This window comes from Tauraco erythrolophus, chromosome 2 (assembly GCF_009769465.1).
Source record: "Tauraco erythrolophus isolate bTauEry1 chromosome 2, bTauEry1.pri, whole genome shotgun sequence".
Lineage (NCBI taxonomy): Eukaryota > Metazoa > Chordata > Aves > Musophagiformes > Musophagidae > Tauraco > Tauraco erythrolophus.
Window position 1 is genome coordinate 101,829,449 of NC_141466.1, and position 17,694 is coordinate 101,847,142.

The 17,694-nt window shown below is 41.2% G+C and overlaps 1 protein-coding gene across 1 annotated transcript in view; it reads right to left on the bottom strand.

Annotated features, from left to right (window-relative positions):
- The window catches only part of TTC7A (tetratricopeptide repeat domain 7A), a 176,920-nt gene that overhangs the window by 143,639 nt on the left and 15,587 nt on the right, over positions 1-17,694 (bottom strand). Inside the window, exons 4-6 of the mRNA XM_086628675.1 lie at positions 11,930-12,060; positions 10,199-10,320; positions 2,851-2,929 (exon numbers count right to left, since the gene is read on the bottom strand). Of these exons, the coding sequence (XP_086484801.1) occupies positions 2,851-2,929; positions 10,199-10,320; positions 11,930-12,060 (332 nt within the window). The remainder of the gene's footprint in view (positions 1-2,850; positions 2,930-10,198; positions 10,321-11,929; positions 12,061-17,694) is intronic.

Sequence of the window (17,694 nt, forward strand, 5' to 3'; positions counted from 1 at the left end):
AGCCTCGGAATTTTGTATGCAAGTCTCAGCCCAGAGGCTACTTCTGTATTAGGTTTGAAAGATCTACCCTTTATCCGTTAATATCACTTTTCCTGCAGCCTTTACTCATCTCAGCACTGCTTCTCTTTGTTGCAATAACACAGGGAGATGAGAAAAGCGTCAGGAGCTTTATATTGAGACAGTAACATCTCATGTACTTTTTTAACCATCGAGTTGCCAAGGATCCTTAAATACTTGCTTTCTCGTTCATGTGCATAGCTGGCAAGCTGGGCCCAGAAGGAGGCAAGTTAAGTTGACTTTGCAAAACTATCTTTGGCATTTGTCCTTGCCCGCACCCAACAAATCTCTATTTTTTTGCATTGTAAATAGATGAACATGCAAACAAGCACAGAGACATCAAAATGGGTAGTGTTTTTTACAAATTCTAAACAGCACAGCACTCAGCTGTGAAGTAAATACTGCACAGAACAGAGGCAGGCTGAAACTTCAGCTCTTCTGTACCAATACTTGTAAATATTATTTTGGAACTTCTCTGACTAGTGCATATGTATTTCATACGCAATTTATTCTGAGATGTGTTATGAGGCCACCAGAAGTCATTTTCTTTTAAATACCAGGATAGGTATGACTAATAAACTGAAGCATTACTCCACTTGAAGTATGACATCTGTAGGACCAAATAAATCATACTGAAGTTAAAGTTCCTGTTACCGGATTCAGAAAAATAACTTATTTGGATGCAAGGTTGTTTATTTTCATCCACCTCACCACACATGAATTGACAGAATTGGTCTAAAAACACAACCATAGTAGCATGCCCTGTTTCTTAAACACCAAAAAGGGAGGTTTCATAGATGTAACTAGCAAATGGCAAAGTGATCTGAATGTATGACACTGCCTCAAAGAAATATTGTCACATACAACTGCCTGGAAACCCCAAGACCTTCCATGCGGTCCTACTGACAAGTTACAGAAAGCCTTCTGTTTCTAACTAGGCTTTTCTATGCTTTTTATAGCAAGTAACCATGAGCAAAATAGCCTAGGGCCCTGCGACATTAGCCAGTATCCTTTTATCGTCTCAGTGTGTAATTATTTAGTCAGTTTTACCCTGAGGAGCCAACTCTCCTCTATTTTTTCCTACAGTCTTAGAGGGGAGGGAAAAATAATATGCCAGCAACAGAAAGATCTCTACTGGTTCACAGAGAAGTAGGAGTACAGTTTGTGATAAGCCTTTCAAAAGGCAAGCAACAAATATTTTCAGTGTCTTTGATTTTACCGCACAGTACAGTAGCTGTTTAATTAGCTTCACTCTTGTTTTGAATAAGACCAAACAAACCAGAACAGGCCAAGACTCTGATTTATGTTATTACTGCCTTTGGCTAAATAAAGCATCATTATGCCTGAAGAACACTGTGATCCCACAAATTAGGAAAAAAAATCATGTGTTTCACTTTCATGCTTGAAAAACTTGTTTAATTAAGGCACATCCTTCCCTTTGCCCTCTTGACAGCTCTTTAAAAATAAGTAAAAAAATGAAAATGCAACTTCCAGTAAAATGGAATTCTCAAGAAAAACTATTGGATGAACACCTTCAGATTTCCCCTTAGGGATAAATCCCCCAGGGGTGTTGCACAGCTATCCCCAGTTGCACAGAGACAGGAACATTTGAGTGCCACATTCTGCCATGGTATAGGAACAGCAGATGGTTAGACTCATTTCAGTAAAATGATTAAACAGGTGAGCAAGAAAAATCCCCTGAACTCTGGGACTCCCAATCTGGAAAAGGATGCAACAATTTCAGTGTGGCAACTATTTAAGTCACCTCTTCTAAATCCCTGCACAAACTTCCACATGCATCTGCACTCTCAATTACACATATAAGGTGATCCCAAAGCAATGAGAAAATTAATTTCCAGTACAGAGGTTCCAAAATTTCTGCTCACGCTTTCATTTTAGCTCTGCATTTGCATGTGAGCTAGACACACAGTCAGTCCATTCATTGGAACCTGGCACTCTCCATCTCTGAAATGCTATGCAAACCCATGCCCACTTCCCTTGCCGAACTTCTCTGGAGTTACACAAAACACAAAGCTGAACCAAGCACTAAATGAGTTTATTTGTATCAACATATTTTAGGGCTGCAAAGTTTTCATTCATGTTCTCAAAACTGCTATTCTCCATGCTGTTGACCTTGTCATCTCCTGCGCAACTCAAGGACAAGATCTCTTGAAGGGGAGACAGGGAAGAACTAGTTAAAGGTCTAAGAAGTTAAACAGGCACATAAATAACTTTCTCCATGATTTCTTTACCAGAGGCACTTAGGATAACAGGATGCAGAATGCCACCACCACCAAAAAAAATTAAAACTGACTCTGTACTGTATAGTATTGAAGGGAGTTTTACAAGAAGGACACTGAAGCACTTGAGTCTAAAAAAAGCACTGCTTGTTGCAAGAGTCAGAAGTACTCAGTGCTTCTACATACAAATGTGAAAAGTTGTGCATGCACACACTGAAAAGCAAGAAAGAAAACAAGATATTATCACCTGAGGACAGAACCAAGAAACTAAATACATGCCTAGGACTAGGAAATGCACTGGGAAAAAAAAAAAAAAAAACACACAACCGAAAGTAACCTACATGCCCAGGTCTGAAGGCTCAAAGGTTTCAATTGGTCAGGTCTTTGAATTAAATGTATCACTTGACATATCACTTCCAAAAGTAAAAGAGAAAGAAAAAAAAGGCAGCAATCAAGTGAGGACAAATATGTTTTTGTCCTACTGCACTGGTTAATAAACAGAGAATTCCTACATAGCAGATTACCCCACCTTCCCATCTCCCATTCCCCTTACCATTTTGAAGGTCTGAGTAGCTTTTGTTTCCACAGTCCGTAGTATTTCTCGCAGACTCCTCATTCCTTTCACAATATTTCTAAGGGGAAGGCAGAAAAAAAACCACACCTCATCACAAAAAAAACCACAAGAAAACCAGCACATTGGAGACAAAATATTTTACGATGTGCCAAAGCTTGGCAACAAACTTGACATTCAAACCCGTGAAACAATCACTAATACTGAGTGTGCAGCAGCAAAGCAAGTCACTCTGAGGCACAGACAGGACAATGGCACCGAGCGAGGCAGCGACTATAGCATGCCTACTCCAGATGGCTTCCTAGGAGAAGATCACATTCACATTTGACGAACAGAGGGGACATTTGGAAGCCTTTCATAGCTCGTATTTATAAAGCAGATGCTTCTTCTTAAAAGCATCCACATCTCCTCTTCATACACACAGATTGTACTTGTTTGAATTATATCGAGCTTACGCGACGCTTTTAAATGACGATTCCTTTTAGGTGGTGCTTAAACGCCTTGTGTCTGATGGTCCAGACACATGACGAAATTACAGTGGTTTAAACAGTTTATTATCAGGCAGCTAAGTTGCAGTAACTGTCTGAAAGCACAGCTTAACCTGCAATAAAAGAGGGTTAGGCAGGAGAAAAAAAAAAAAAAGAAAAATCACATTACTCTACATATATCATGAGCAATTAAAGCAGACTAGTTGCCAAAAGCCATCTTAATCTGAGCACTAAAAGAGATGTAGAGAGGAAAGATTAAGCACTGGACATACTAGTTAACACATTTGCAGCTTATAAGCTCTTCAAGGCTAAGGACATGGCCCTACCACCACAGTAACTACAAAATGGTTCAGCTCAATTTCATTGCAGGGTGGAAGCTACCCAAAGAAATACAAGTTACCAGAAAAGTAGCAATGCTGTACTGAAATAAAGACAACTAGATAAGCTGTTGTACTGGTACATTAACTGCCACTTCAGCTTATTCCAGGCGAGTCTTCTGCGCAGACAAAACCTAGATTTCATTTTAAAAAAAGCCATACAGCATAACAACCTTTTCTGTCAATCCGATTAAATTTTGAAAGTAAAGCAGTACAGCTGCACTTGTGCTCGCTTTCATGCACTACAAATATTCCTGCGCTCCAGAATCAATGAAAACATTTTAAAAAATATATAAAAGTAATTACTGGGGAGGGACACGGGAAGAATAAAATGTGATCATGTTTACTATGAATATTGGCTACATAAAATGTCACCCTAAAGCTTATGGTCACCAAGTCACAGAATGCAAATGCACGTGGCCTTACTTCCAATCAATACCCATCTCAATTTTAAACTTGAAGGTAATCTGTAGATTACCTAGTTGTGGGCAATCTACAGACAAGCTAGAAAGCATGGCAAGAGCAAAAACACTGGAGACTTGTCCCTGTGGAGAAAGTCAGATGCTGTCTGTCTTTCTCTTCCACCTTCTCCTAAGTAGAAGATGTGCTTTGAATTTATCAAGAGAAAAAAAGCTCAAGGAAGTTTTTGCAAGTTGGACTTTGGGCCAAGACATCTGGTGCTTTTCTGAGGGTCTAGGAAAGAATATACGCACAAAGATGCAGTTCTGGACCTGAAACCGACGAAAGCAACAAAGCACATGGTGGTATTTATGCATGTGAGTAGTCACACCAAATCCAACAGAATTGTTCACATGCTAGTTATTATCAGATAGTCAAAATCAATAAATTCCCCATCTAAACAAAAAGCACCTGCCCAACCACTCTCCTCAGCATTTCCTGTGTTTCCTTGGGACAGAAGAGTTACAGTGTATAACAGTTCTAAAACATTTTCAAAAACTCATATGTTTAGATTTCTTGTTAGGATAAGAGTATTTGTGTAAACAAAGTTTCTATGAATTCCATTAACTAGCATCAAAAAGATTAGTGACCACTTGCAAAGCCAATTAATTTCACATTTGGCACACACTTAAGAGATGAAAAACCTCAAGAATATGCTAAAAAGACAATTTTGCTCCCAGAAAAATCAGAGCACCATTTCAGTTCCACTTTTTAGACAAGGCCATGAACCAAGTTAAGCTTCATGTCAGAAATACCTTGCTCTGGAAGGAAGAGGAGAAGAAAAGGAAGATATTGACACACTGAAGTGAATGAAGGAATAATGGCAAATTGCTGCCCATCTGAAAGTAGTCAGAGTTGAAACTATGAACCACATGACATATGCCTAGGAACACCTCTAACAAAAGGCAGGATTGCAAAACGGGCACCACTTCCCAGACAGGTGCTTTTATGGTCAGGGTGTCTCAGAGAGCACCTGCTCCATTCTCTGAGCTCTCAACTCTGAAACATGCAAAGCATCTGACAGCAGTACCAGTTTTACAGGGCTGAGGATTTGGTTTGGCAGCTTTTATATTTTGAACTTTATTGAACACTATTGAGCCGTGACAGGAGATAGAGCACACCTGCCAGAAGTCTGCAAACATACCTCACTACAGGAGTTTGTCTTTCCACTCTACTGTTCCAACTCAGAAGGCCATCTAAGCACACATTTCATTTTAAGCATATGAATTGCTCTACTCATAACGATAAGGAACTTACTATTCCATTAATAAATGTCCTTCATATACTAAATACGCACTTGAAGAGATTTATTTTTTTTTTTAAATTAGGACTTGAAGAAGTTAACAAAAAGAAAGTTATGTATTTGAACAGAAATAAGCGTATGCATATAAGTGGATGAGGATATAAACAAAGCCTCTAGCAATCCATGGTGAATCCATTTGATCTTGTCTAGATCAGAAACGAAGCAATCATGCCTCCGCAGGACTTGTAGAGAAGACTATCTGGAAATCCCAGGTACTGTTGCCTCAAGTCATGGCACTGTAAGTGAACATCAGATTATGGAAATTAAATGAGCTGGAAGAATCCATGGGCTCCTACTGCACTGCTAAGGTGCCAGAAAAAGAAACAAGGAAGAACAGGAAGGAAAAAGTACATGGTCATTACACCACCTTGGTTTTAGCCACAAAATCAGCAAGAGAGACATTTTAACAAAAAAATGATGAAATGTGGTTTAGGATTCAGTTATAACTAATCTAATTAAGAGGAACACAGAAAATCACAGGCACAAACCATGACAAAGAGCACCTAGAGTCCAGTCAGTCCAGCTTAATGTGAAGATCTGTTTTGTACAAGTACCCTGTTAATATAGGGTAATTAATTACCAGTTCACGAATCAAAGCAGTCGTATCACATTTATATCACATTTAGTTAACACAACACAAAATTGTAAGATCCAAGAAAATTAAGAAATACACTGTTTTCTATGCAAATTGCTGGGAAAAATATTGATAACGAATCAGAGTGGACCGTGGGCACAGAGGTCTGCAAAGACAGTCCCCGAACAACATAGGCACAGAAGATCATGTTCTTTTTCTCGCTTGTTAACTGTTAGAACAGTTGGCTGCTAACAGATGAAAGAGATCATCTTGAGGTGGCTACATGGCAGTTTGCAGAGCCACCTCTCCAGGGGAAAGCAGACCTGAAGCACATAAACAGCAGCAAGACCATTGCCTCTGCCCAGCTCCTTTTACGTCTTTGCATCTCGCCCAGGTTTCTCAAAACTCACACTCTCTCCTTAAACAGCTGTTCACACAGAAGGACAAAACACACCTGAAGAAGTAAGCCTCGGATTCTCAGATTCTTATGAATGAAGATACAAGATATGCAACTACAACAAAGCACATTAGAGTTTTCTAATGGCAGCCTGTCTAACAGAAGTGGGGCACACAAAAAAACCCAAACACAATATAAAACAAAAGCGTAGCACTTATCTTGATCCTTCCAGTAGGCAGTAAGATTCACTCCTAAACTACCAGCTGAAGTGTCCCAGATAAGGTGCTAGATTGCAAGGTCTGAAGACGAGGTACATAACAAGAAAGCTCACATAAATTACTCAGAAGAGCTAAACAGTCTGGCAAAGGCTGTCCTGCCTGCCTTTGTGTATTAGAGTCTACTGTAAAACAACACACTCATGAAGTTACTCTTTCAAAGTGCCCTTGCAACAGAACCCTACAGAAATTCAAAAAGGGAACTGAGCACTGGAGAAAACTGACTGGAGATGGGGAGAGAAAGAATTGTGTAAGCATTCCCTACTAGGCATTTTCATCAGGGTTTTCCAATGTAATTTGGGTCCTAACTTAAGGGATCATAAGGAAATCCTGTAAGTGCTTATTATTTATTTTTCAGAAATTCATTTTCTTCAGAAGTGTCCCCCACAGAGCTTCCAAAACCAGTCACATCCTCTAGAAAGTTCTGACTTTGTCTTGCCTATGAAACTCCACACATAGTTCAAGTGCCATTAAGAAAGCAGCATAGATATAACCATTAATTCACACACCTGAAGCCTGTTTGTCATAACAAAATACTACGAGCACCTTGACCAAAGCCTCCATAACAGAATAAAGTAGTAATAACTGTTCAATACTCTGAAAGGAAAGGCCGTAAAAAACAACCCTAATCACACATCCAAATCAGGAAAAACACCCCCAAAACCCAGTGTGGATGCTAACGTGAAAGACAACTGGCTGCCTCCTACAGTACAACAGCATCTGCCTGTACTCTGCATCTGCAGCATCAACATTGCTCACTGGAAGAAGAATAAAAAAGCTTTCTTGGGATGCAGGAGGGCAAACAACTGCAGAAAACGTGTCTTCAGCAACACAATGTGTTTAAGTAAATATCTTGTTAAAAGCATCTGGGACTTCCACAACTGCAAGACATGCTGGTCCTTACAGCTGGTGGCTCAACATCTGAAAGGGAGACCTGGACCTTAGTTTTGTACTGGTGCCTTCTTTCCACCGCACACTGCAAGAGAAAATGGCACTCCTGATCATGCTCCGAGAGGCGCATGCCTGTTCCCACCAGCAGGAACAAAACCATGACAACACCACTCATATCCCTCAGCTCTTCTGCCTGGGGAGACATGAATAAAGCACTCACTATTTCTTTTGCACACACGTGCTGCTGGGGAAGGACATCCCACCTGATAGGACCTACCCCCCTCCACCACCAGCGTGAGCATTCATTATCCAAGGCTAATTTCTTACCTGAACACACTGGAAGCAATAAGGAGAACCAAAGCATTACTTTGAGCTGTTCAATACCAGGTGGAGAAATTTGTTATACACATGAAGCATCCTACAAAGCTTCTTCCCACTTCCCCCCTCCTTCCGTAATACATCCCAATGCTGCTTATGCCCTCTCGTGGCAGAAATCACACATTAATACAGGCTGGGGAGGCAGAGACAAGCTGGGCAGTCCCACAGGGCTCCTTTCCTCCCCACTGGACCTCTCATTTCCCTAGCTGATGTTTCACTTGCACTGGAGGAGGTGAGGAGCATACGGGGCTTCACTCCCGTCCCAGCCACGGGAGCTCCATCACACCAACCGGGATGCTTTTTCATCAAGAGACAACTACGGAGAATATTTTGCTGCTATTGCAGCAATTCGGCTTATCAAAGCACTGCTGAATTCACACATCTAGTTTTACTCCAAATTGTTTTCCTGGAGGGTTCTTTGTGGGTGTTTTAAGGCTGTCATTACAATACCGTGGGAAGGAAGCAAGCACAGCCCACAGTAATAGCTAAAACCACCCACTGGATATATTGAACTGATAAAGACTGAATTTAAAACGTTGCTGAATAAAACGAACATGAGTGAGTTTGATATTCTAAAGGTGCCTAGAGGACATCAGTGCCATATGTTCTAAACGAGATTTTATTTTGTTACATAGTCAATGAGCTCACTGGCAAGACCTGAGCTTTTTGTTCCCCACGAGAATGGCAAAAGGCTAAGAAAGTACACGCTGTGGCACAGCTGGTCAACCACCAGCTCACATGGGAAAACCACATACCTGTCCCCTAGTGCTGAGGTGATACTGAGACTACGCCTGCTAAGTCCATTCTTTCTTTACACATAAATTTGTACTCACCTGCCTAAAGGGGTCATTTCACAACATTTACTTTGTGCATTTGTAAGCCTTTGCGTCAAACAAGGCTTATCTGAAGGCACTCCTCATGGATATGCTTACAAGCACAGCTTTGCTGTACATGTAGGCTTTTAATTAAAGAATGAGTAACACAGAGGCTATTCACAATTGCATTTAAAGTCTTTCTTGGGGGGCAAAAACTAGCAAAAGCACCCTAAACAAGAAGCAACCTCTCCAGAGTCAAAAAATGGTATCGGTTTTCTACAGAAGAACTTAAACTGATTTTTGCTGGGGGTTTTGGGCTGGTTTGGGGTTTTGTTGTTTGTTCATTTGTTTTTTTCTAGTTTTCTTCCTTTCAGTCTCCCCTCATTTTTTGCTTTCTTCTCCATTTTACTCAGAAGGAAGAGGAGGAGGAATGAAGAAAATGAGAGAAAATATCTTTGACTAGGGATGAAGGTAAAACAACTAGCCAAAACAAAACACTTTCAAAGATGGTTTGCTTAAAAGAGTTTACAAAATTTTGACCAGCAATACTACATCAAGCAGTCAGAAATTCAGTATCTGATTCTTTGACAACAAATGGGACACAGTGCAAGAATGGGAAGGATGGATTCTTACAAGTACTGTTTACACATGGTGAAGAGACACTCTCCCTACATGGCAATCTCTCCATCAGCTGAACAGAGCTGATAATGTTTTGAAGACACAGCCTGCTTTAGGGAACAATGTGCCCTCATCAACGGCCTTTGGAAGTGGGCATTTACAATGTCTTTTTCACTGTTCTCAAGAAGGTTTTCCTCAGGTGAAATTCACTCTAGGCTTGCAGATACCAACTCCTCTTGCCCTTCCAAGGTTCGCTGGGAGCTACCTGTATTTCAGATGCATAATAAATACCTTGGAGCAGCACTGTTCCCGCATGCATTCTCTCTAGTATAACCACACAGGTTTGATCAGGACATTTAAGACTTTAAATAAACAAACTAATAAATGAAAGAAGTTACCCTTCAGACTTCACTGAGCTCTAAACCAGGTCCTGTGACTGAACATTTCAAAAGCACACAACAGTGTAAATCCCATTCCCTCTTTACAGTGAAACTCACCTCATCTTCACAGGAAACAGCACTGAGTCAAGAAAAATGGTTTTACTCCACCCTACTTGTGGGTCTGGAAAAGCAAGGCTTAGGATTCTAAGAGAGACAGAGACACAAACAGGAGGGAGGGAAAGACACTGAGGGGACCCGAGGTGAGCCAGCAGCAAAAAAGTAACAACAGAACACATACAAAGAAATAAGCCTTCATCTGTTCTGAGCCAAAACATGCAACGTTATCTATTTTTATTAACACCTGCATCCACCTACCCCTTCTTTAAATGAGTCACATAGGCACTCTGTAGAGCTGCTTCCAGGAAGTAGGAAAGTTCAAACTCAGAGTAAGTCACATTGCTGCCCTTGATACTCCTTGAATGTGTGTTGTTTAAGGTCTGTGAGGGGAAGAAAGAGACATCTGGGATTAGGGAACTGTTCGAACTAGTCTCTGGCTCATGAGGAACTGGCACCTCCAACAATAAAGTGTAAGCTTCTGCCATCAGATTCCTCCTTAGACTACTTGAAAACTTACCTTCATTAGCTATTCCAAAACCTTTCATAGTCAACTGAAAAATAAACTAGACAGTGACTTCCATGAAACATTCTACATGTAATGTGCGTTTTGAAACACCATACCTTGTTACTTCCCAATCTTTAATAAACTAAGTAGAAAGCTACACATTAATAGCAAGAGCTTCGGCACACAGATCCAGCAACTTGCACAGAAACATTAATGCAGTGTTTGAGTAAGTATGTCTAGCTTAACATAACATAGGTAAGAGTTAGGAAGAATCTTAGCCTTTCCTCTGTTGCTCCTATCAAACCCTTCTTGCTTTTGCCCCCTTACTGGTAACAAACAGCTTTCATTGCCTAAAGTTGCCCTGTGTGGACAACAAAAGCAGGGTTTTACATCCAGGACTGAAGAAGGCCTATGGACTTTTAGAACATCTATCAGTAATCCTGCATCTTTGTCTCTGTGTCCAGAAGATGAATGAACTACAGTTCAAACTCTTTCTCTTCTTTGCAGACACAAGCTGTCAATAAAAACATTTACAGTGCCCAGTACTTCCACAAAGACAGTACTTAATTTTAAAAAAGAAAGCCATTCAGCTTTTTCTACAAAAAACAGACCAGATAACTTGTCAGCTGGCTTTCTTAATGAGTTTTTATATATGCACTAAGCTTATTTTTTCTTGTTTCAATGCAATTAAAAACAAAACCTGGAACAGACACACACCTTTGCTGCTGAGAAGAGTAGAAATACCTGGTCAGAAGGTCAAAGGCTGTTAAGTTACAGAAGAACAGGTAACATGCATTGCCATCAGTGCTGCTGCTGTCAAGCATAACATGTGGCAAAGGAAGGGCACAGCAGTGTACAGTGTGCCCTGTTAAACTCAGCTAGGCAAATTTACACAGAGAGACACCACTAAATATACGCCCAGCAAATCAATGGCACGTATTACAGCTCAGTGGAGGGCTCAGTACTCATCTTACTCAGCATACTAAACAGTTACTTGCTACTGATGATCTAGGTTCCTCCAGTTTCACGTGGAGGTGAAGCACTGGTAGTTAAACTTCTATGGCTGACCCAAAAAGGTTACTTTTGGCCCATTAAGGATCTCAGTATCCACTACTGTGTGTCATTTACGTGACAGATATGTAAAATGTCTTGAGTTCCTTCACGCTGGCACCTGCTATGCAAAGTTCGTAATCCCTCTTTATTAAGAGATACAACTTGAGATACAACTTGAGCGTATCTTCAGTATTCAGTGTTTGACCACAGGCAAAACTGGTTTCCAGACATTATTCTCAGAGGAAACAGGAAGAGACCAGATAAACTGCTGGTTTGCAACTGCTTATACTGAGACATCTCACTCCTTCCAACTTGTTCTCATACTCCTTATTGTCTATGATCACTTAGCATTTCCCCATCATTTTTGCTGTCAAACCCCTGGAATTTCCACTTAGGCAACCAGGTAACACCCTGAGCACATTTCTTCTTACCTTTTCAAGCTCCTGCAGGTACACCTGGGTAATGACACATGCTGTCTCAAAACAAGCCGTGACTTCTTCCTCTCTTTCACACAACCGAGCACGTGAGACGATTGAGTTGGTTGAGCGCTCCAGTGAGAGACCTGTAAAACGGCAACACCTTCTTTAACTGGAGCCCAACAGCAGCAATACGGCCATGTTATTCCTTCATTTACCAGCTGACAGGGAAGTCTTTCTGTAAGTGGGTTTCTCCCTTGTTTTAGTGACTTTCAGGAAAATATCCCCAGGAAAATATAATTCCTACACATGCAAGGCATTTTTGTCATGCTGCTCTAACACAGTGCCACCGCACACTTCTACAGTTCTACAGTGCCTTGCAAACACTTTATGAAGAAAGGACATACAATGCCTCTGGTAGGGATGAGCAAGCAGAGAAATTAAGGCCTATATTTCTAAAGATGGCTATAGATTTTGGCTGCTTCAATGCAAATGCTGTTTCAGAAACACCCTGGCACTGGATTTGAGAATTTCTAAGCATCCACTATTTCAAGTGAAGCTTTCAATAAGCAGCAGTTTTGAGGGGGAAAAAAAAACTGGAAAACGATACCAAAACAAAGTCGGAAAAACTGAGGCCTCTCTTGGAAAATCTGAGCACATGCAAATCGCACATGGACACACAGCAAGCTCTTGGCAAGGTACAAGAGACTCTTAATCACAACATCACCCTCTTTTCTAAAGAAAGGAAAACCCCTGGGTTTTGTACTACTAAAACTCTCTTGTATCATCATCGAACCCCACTTAGAAAAATGAGCATGTGAATTGAAGATCTACAGCTGTTGTCCCTACATGAAAATCTTTTATTATCAGGTCCTTGTCTGGCATCACACGATGACATCCCTTAGATCTCTAAATCTACTGGGAAAGGCTACACATCCACATACCAATTTTAGTCTGATCAGTGTAGATTCTTATGCCACACTGGATCTCCAGAATACACCACTGCTTGGAAACTCAGATCTGCTACACGAAACACAACTGCACAGATGCCCAGTAGCAAAACACAGGTTGTAAAAAGTTCAGTACATGCTTTCCAATAAATTTTACATATAACAACACACTCTAATACCAATGAAAAACACCTAAGATATAGAATCATAGAATCATCTGGTTGGAAGAGATCCTCAAGATCATCGAGTCCAACCACTCACCCTGCACTATAACATATATTTCATGTAACATGAAACACTAGTGTTCTTGACACAGATCCACAGAGGTGACGAAAGAAGAAAGAGTTCAGCTGTCCAGATAGCCTCTCCAAGGAAGCTGCTTAGACTGCTGCAGCATACAGCAACGGGTTCTGCTCCACGTGAGAAACCACTGTGAGTACCAGGAGCCATGCTTTCCTGGACTCACTTCAGGAGTCTGACAACAAATCACTGTGAGACAGCAATAAGGAGCCAGGTTTCCCCATGATGAACGATGCAGTATGAGCTCTCACACCAGAGGAGCCTGAGGTTCCTAGGCAGTCTTAGCTTTGTTTACTACTCATGTTCAACGTTCCTGTTTTGTCCCCTTGGTTACTCCGCTAGGAGTTTCCCTATCTCACGTCTCATATTTGAGCCAGACAAGCAGTTAGTTCAGTGGGTTAAGAAGAGAAGATGCCCCAGGGGTGCAAGCTCGGGAGGCGGCTCCCAACTCCTTTTGCCCTCTCCAAAGTCAGACTCACATGGCACTTTCCCTCAAGGACCTATATCCTGGAGAAACACACATTAGTACCTTTCACTTTTGAAAATCCTGACCAGAGTAGAGCAAGGGAAGTGGATTCACTTCAAACTGACAGTGTGGGGGGGAACTGAGACGATGATCATTTTGCTACTTTCAACTAACACCCATTCTGTGTTCTCTCCTTCCTACTGACATACACCTCGTACAGCATCCAACATGTAACAGATTTTGTCTTCTACTCCATCTATGAAGTCTCCAGCTTTATATCACAGATTGTTTTCCTGTTACTTCAAAGCTTCTATTTCTTAACTCTGTTGCTATGTAAGGAAGAGGAAAAGAGAATGTTAACTCTCTTTATGGAAACCGTTCAGAGCTGAAGCTAGAATAATCAACCTGCAAATATTCTTCTCAGATCTGTCTCAGTTTTAGCTACCTCTGAACTTCTAGTCATTCCCCTTAATTGAAAAAGAAATTTTAAGAAGAGTTGCATTTCAGAGTCATCATCCCCTTAAGTGCAAAGTCAGGCTGAGAGCCCTGAAAGAAATCCAGTACAATCCACTGACATTCATACACATGCAGCATTTGATCTAACTGAAAGAGCCATCCTAGCACAGTCTGTACAGGCGTGGTTATTGCAGGAGATCTCACACAGAAAGAGCAGGCTGATAAAAAGCCATTTACATGCACGTTACGGCCCACTGCAAGGAGCTGCCATCTCTAAGCCCTGACATAGGGGAGGAAAGCAAGCAGCCTTTGCCAGCACCAAGTACTGACAACAAACATGCCCATCCATGCAGTCAGAAGAACAGAGCTGGGGATGATCAGAGACATGGGAACGAACATATCCAAAAAGGTTTCTTGCCACAGTAAGTACAGAGCAATATACAGTGTATTAAGAGAGATACTACGCTACGTTGCACGCATTTTTCTACTAGCAAAGGGAAAGAAGGAAAAACGACCCACATGATGTGACATGAGTTATGGTTCTTTCTGCTAATATCACATGCACTGACCTGATGTCAGAGAATTACATATTCTGCAGAATCCAAACAGGGCTATTCTTCCCTACCAAAGAAATGCAGGGAAAAGATAACTCAGAGCAAGTAGACTGAAAATCCAGTAGACAGAGTGAAGAGCAGAAAAATAACAAAAGTTCCTTACTCTTGCAGCCACCAATTCAGTTCTTGCAGTGCAAAGCCCCAACAATTACAGATTTGCTCAAGGTGCAGTTGCACAAGACTGTTTACAAGCTCTTCAGTCCAGAGAGCACGAATTCTACTAACTCTTTTCCATCTCCCAGTTATCAGCACAGAAAAACTTTGCAGCAGAATGTACATTTTGAATTCAACTCAGTTCCCAAAAAGTGTCAGAAAGCCACGAAAAGTGCACACTACTTCCATGTTGGATTTAGCAAGGAAAGTGTAGCTCTTCCTAAGACAGAAATATCTTTTGAGTAAAGCATAAAGCCATATGCTTTCTTGGTAGCTGGTTAAGGTAAAGGGACTGAGGTATTTTTCACAACCAGTTACGGTCAGATATACCAACTTAGAATTTATCTACGCCAGGATTTTTCTCATATGACTCAGGTGTCCAAATTTAAATATATACATATACAACCATAAGAACATTTTATATAGTGAAGATACAGATTTCTAATAAGAGTATGGCCCACGCTCAAGATTTAAAGAGAGACATGCTTTGAGATTATCCTTTTTAAAAGGCCAAACACTTTCTACCCACTTCAGAGGCAGTAACTTTATTATTTAGAAATATTGCTTTTCTTTCCTGCATAAATATAAGGCTTCTATTCACCTCTTCTATTTCTCCCAAAGATTCACCCCTGGCTCTTGATCTCTCTAATCTTTGCCCCTTCTCTCCTTCTAAAGCTAATCTGCATTTATGTCAGGAAAAAAACAAATCCACGACGTTTTTAAGAGGTGTCACTAAACTAATTTCTTCCTAGAGCTGAAACGCACTGTTCTCATTTATGGAGAACTGAAAGGGGAGATTTTATGAAGGCTTATTTCCACTTTCATCTCACTCAGTCCTTGCCAACGTATCGTGTAGCTCCCATGCTCCAAGGTGATGTTAATGCCAGAACTGGAAAACACATGTGCACATAGACATGCAGTATCAGATTCTGCAACAAAAATGAGATAAAAATTCATACTGGAAGGGATCCTAGGAGGTTCATGGTCCAGCTTTCTGCTCAAAACAGGGCCAGCCCAGGGCATTACCCAGCCTGGTCTTGAAAGCACCTAGATGGAGACTGCACAATCGCTAGGGAGAAGGGGAAGCTAAAGTGGCTTTCATTCTTTTCCTCTAGTTCATAAACTGGTTCAACAAACGATCATTCCTTCTTCTCAGTAGGAAGGATAATACCAATCCACTCACAGGATCTTTTCATTTTCCTTTTTACATAGACTTCTGGCCTCCTGTATTTGGATGAATTTACACAACTGGGGAACAGTGGTTTCATAGGTGCAAGAACTCAAGGTCAGCAGCAACACACTATCACCAAGAGTGTTAGCCCGCAGCTGCTGAAACCCCACAGCCCAGGAGTACCAGAGCTACCTGGCAATCTAAGCAAGGAATCCAAGAAATGCAACAGCACACAGAGTGTGAAGCCTGCCTCTTGTGATGTGTCCTGGTGCTACACTCGTGTTGAACACAGCTATAGCAACCTGAAGCAAAAGACAGCTTAGGGTGGAACTTACAGCACTGCACCAGCACCGTCCCCAGCCTCAGAGCAAGGTTACAGGACATCCTGGCCAGAAGCCAGCGTGCTGCTAAGCTAAGCGCATGCAGTAGTTTTACTCCAGCTACCAGAAAATAAGTAATTTGTTTTGAGGTAAGCTGGGTGTGCACAAATTGCATGGCAACTGCTGCAAGGAAACTGGTTCACGCACGTTGTCACTCTGTGGCAAATGCCAGGTCGTTCTGGGTAGCTGTCACGGAGGGGAGGGTGCACTTTGTTTCTAGCTTGCAGCCTTCAGCCTAGTTCAGAAGCATGGCTATAGAAAAATCAATTAGTGTTGAAATAAGACTATTTTTAAGACTAGCTCTTCAAACATTTACATATGCATGCTGAATAATCAGAGTTCAGGAGAATACTAAACACTTTTGAAAGACAAAATTCAAAAGCACAACTAAACGTGTTACAACCAAACCTCAGCTGGTGGGGCAGGCTGAACTTAAGAGCATAGCCCTCAATCAGCATATTACATTACAGTGTCTTGGAAAGCAAAACAGCCTCGTTCTTGTTGAGGCCATTTGGCTTGTTGAGTCAGAGCAGCAGTCAGGATCAGGTTGGCATAGGCAAGACCCAGGACCATGCATTATTTCTGCCACAATTCACAGCAGTTTAAGTAATTCACATCATGGGTCTTGACACTCATCTCCCCACCAATTCAGCTATGATTTTTCAGCAGGATTTATTTGCAATGCAAATAGAAGAAGAGGGGGAAAAGAAAGGCCTAGAAGCCCTTACTCTTGAACACATTCATTTATACTGCACCTCACAAAAGGTGGGGAGGAGGAGACACGTTTTGTTTTGCAAGAAAGCTGCACAAACTTAATTTGCCATTGCTTCCTATCATATAGGATTACTGCTACACAACAGTCCAGTATACTCACAGCAATCCATTATAATCTTGGGGTATCTTTAACGCAAAAGCCTCAGAGACAGAAAATTCCAGTAACCCTAAATAAAGTTATCTGAAGACCTTTTGTCCATAGGCAGGGAATGAAGCCTGAAAATTTAAGCAATCTGTGCAAGGCTCCTTAGTTGCAAAGCAGAACTCAAGACTCCTAGCCCTCCCACTAGATTCAATAAACCAATGCTAAGGATGTTACTCCAATTATTTTGAAATTAAGAACTCTTATCTAGTTAGACTTGCAATTACAGCTAAAGCTGACTGTTAAAACTAGGAGAGCTTTTTGATTTAGTGGCTGTGAAGTGAGGTGGCAAGCACCCCGCTGAGATGCAACCTCAGTCACCCACCTCTGATCAATGCCATGTATGCTCTGCATCACACTGCATATCTTACTAC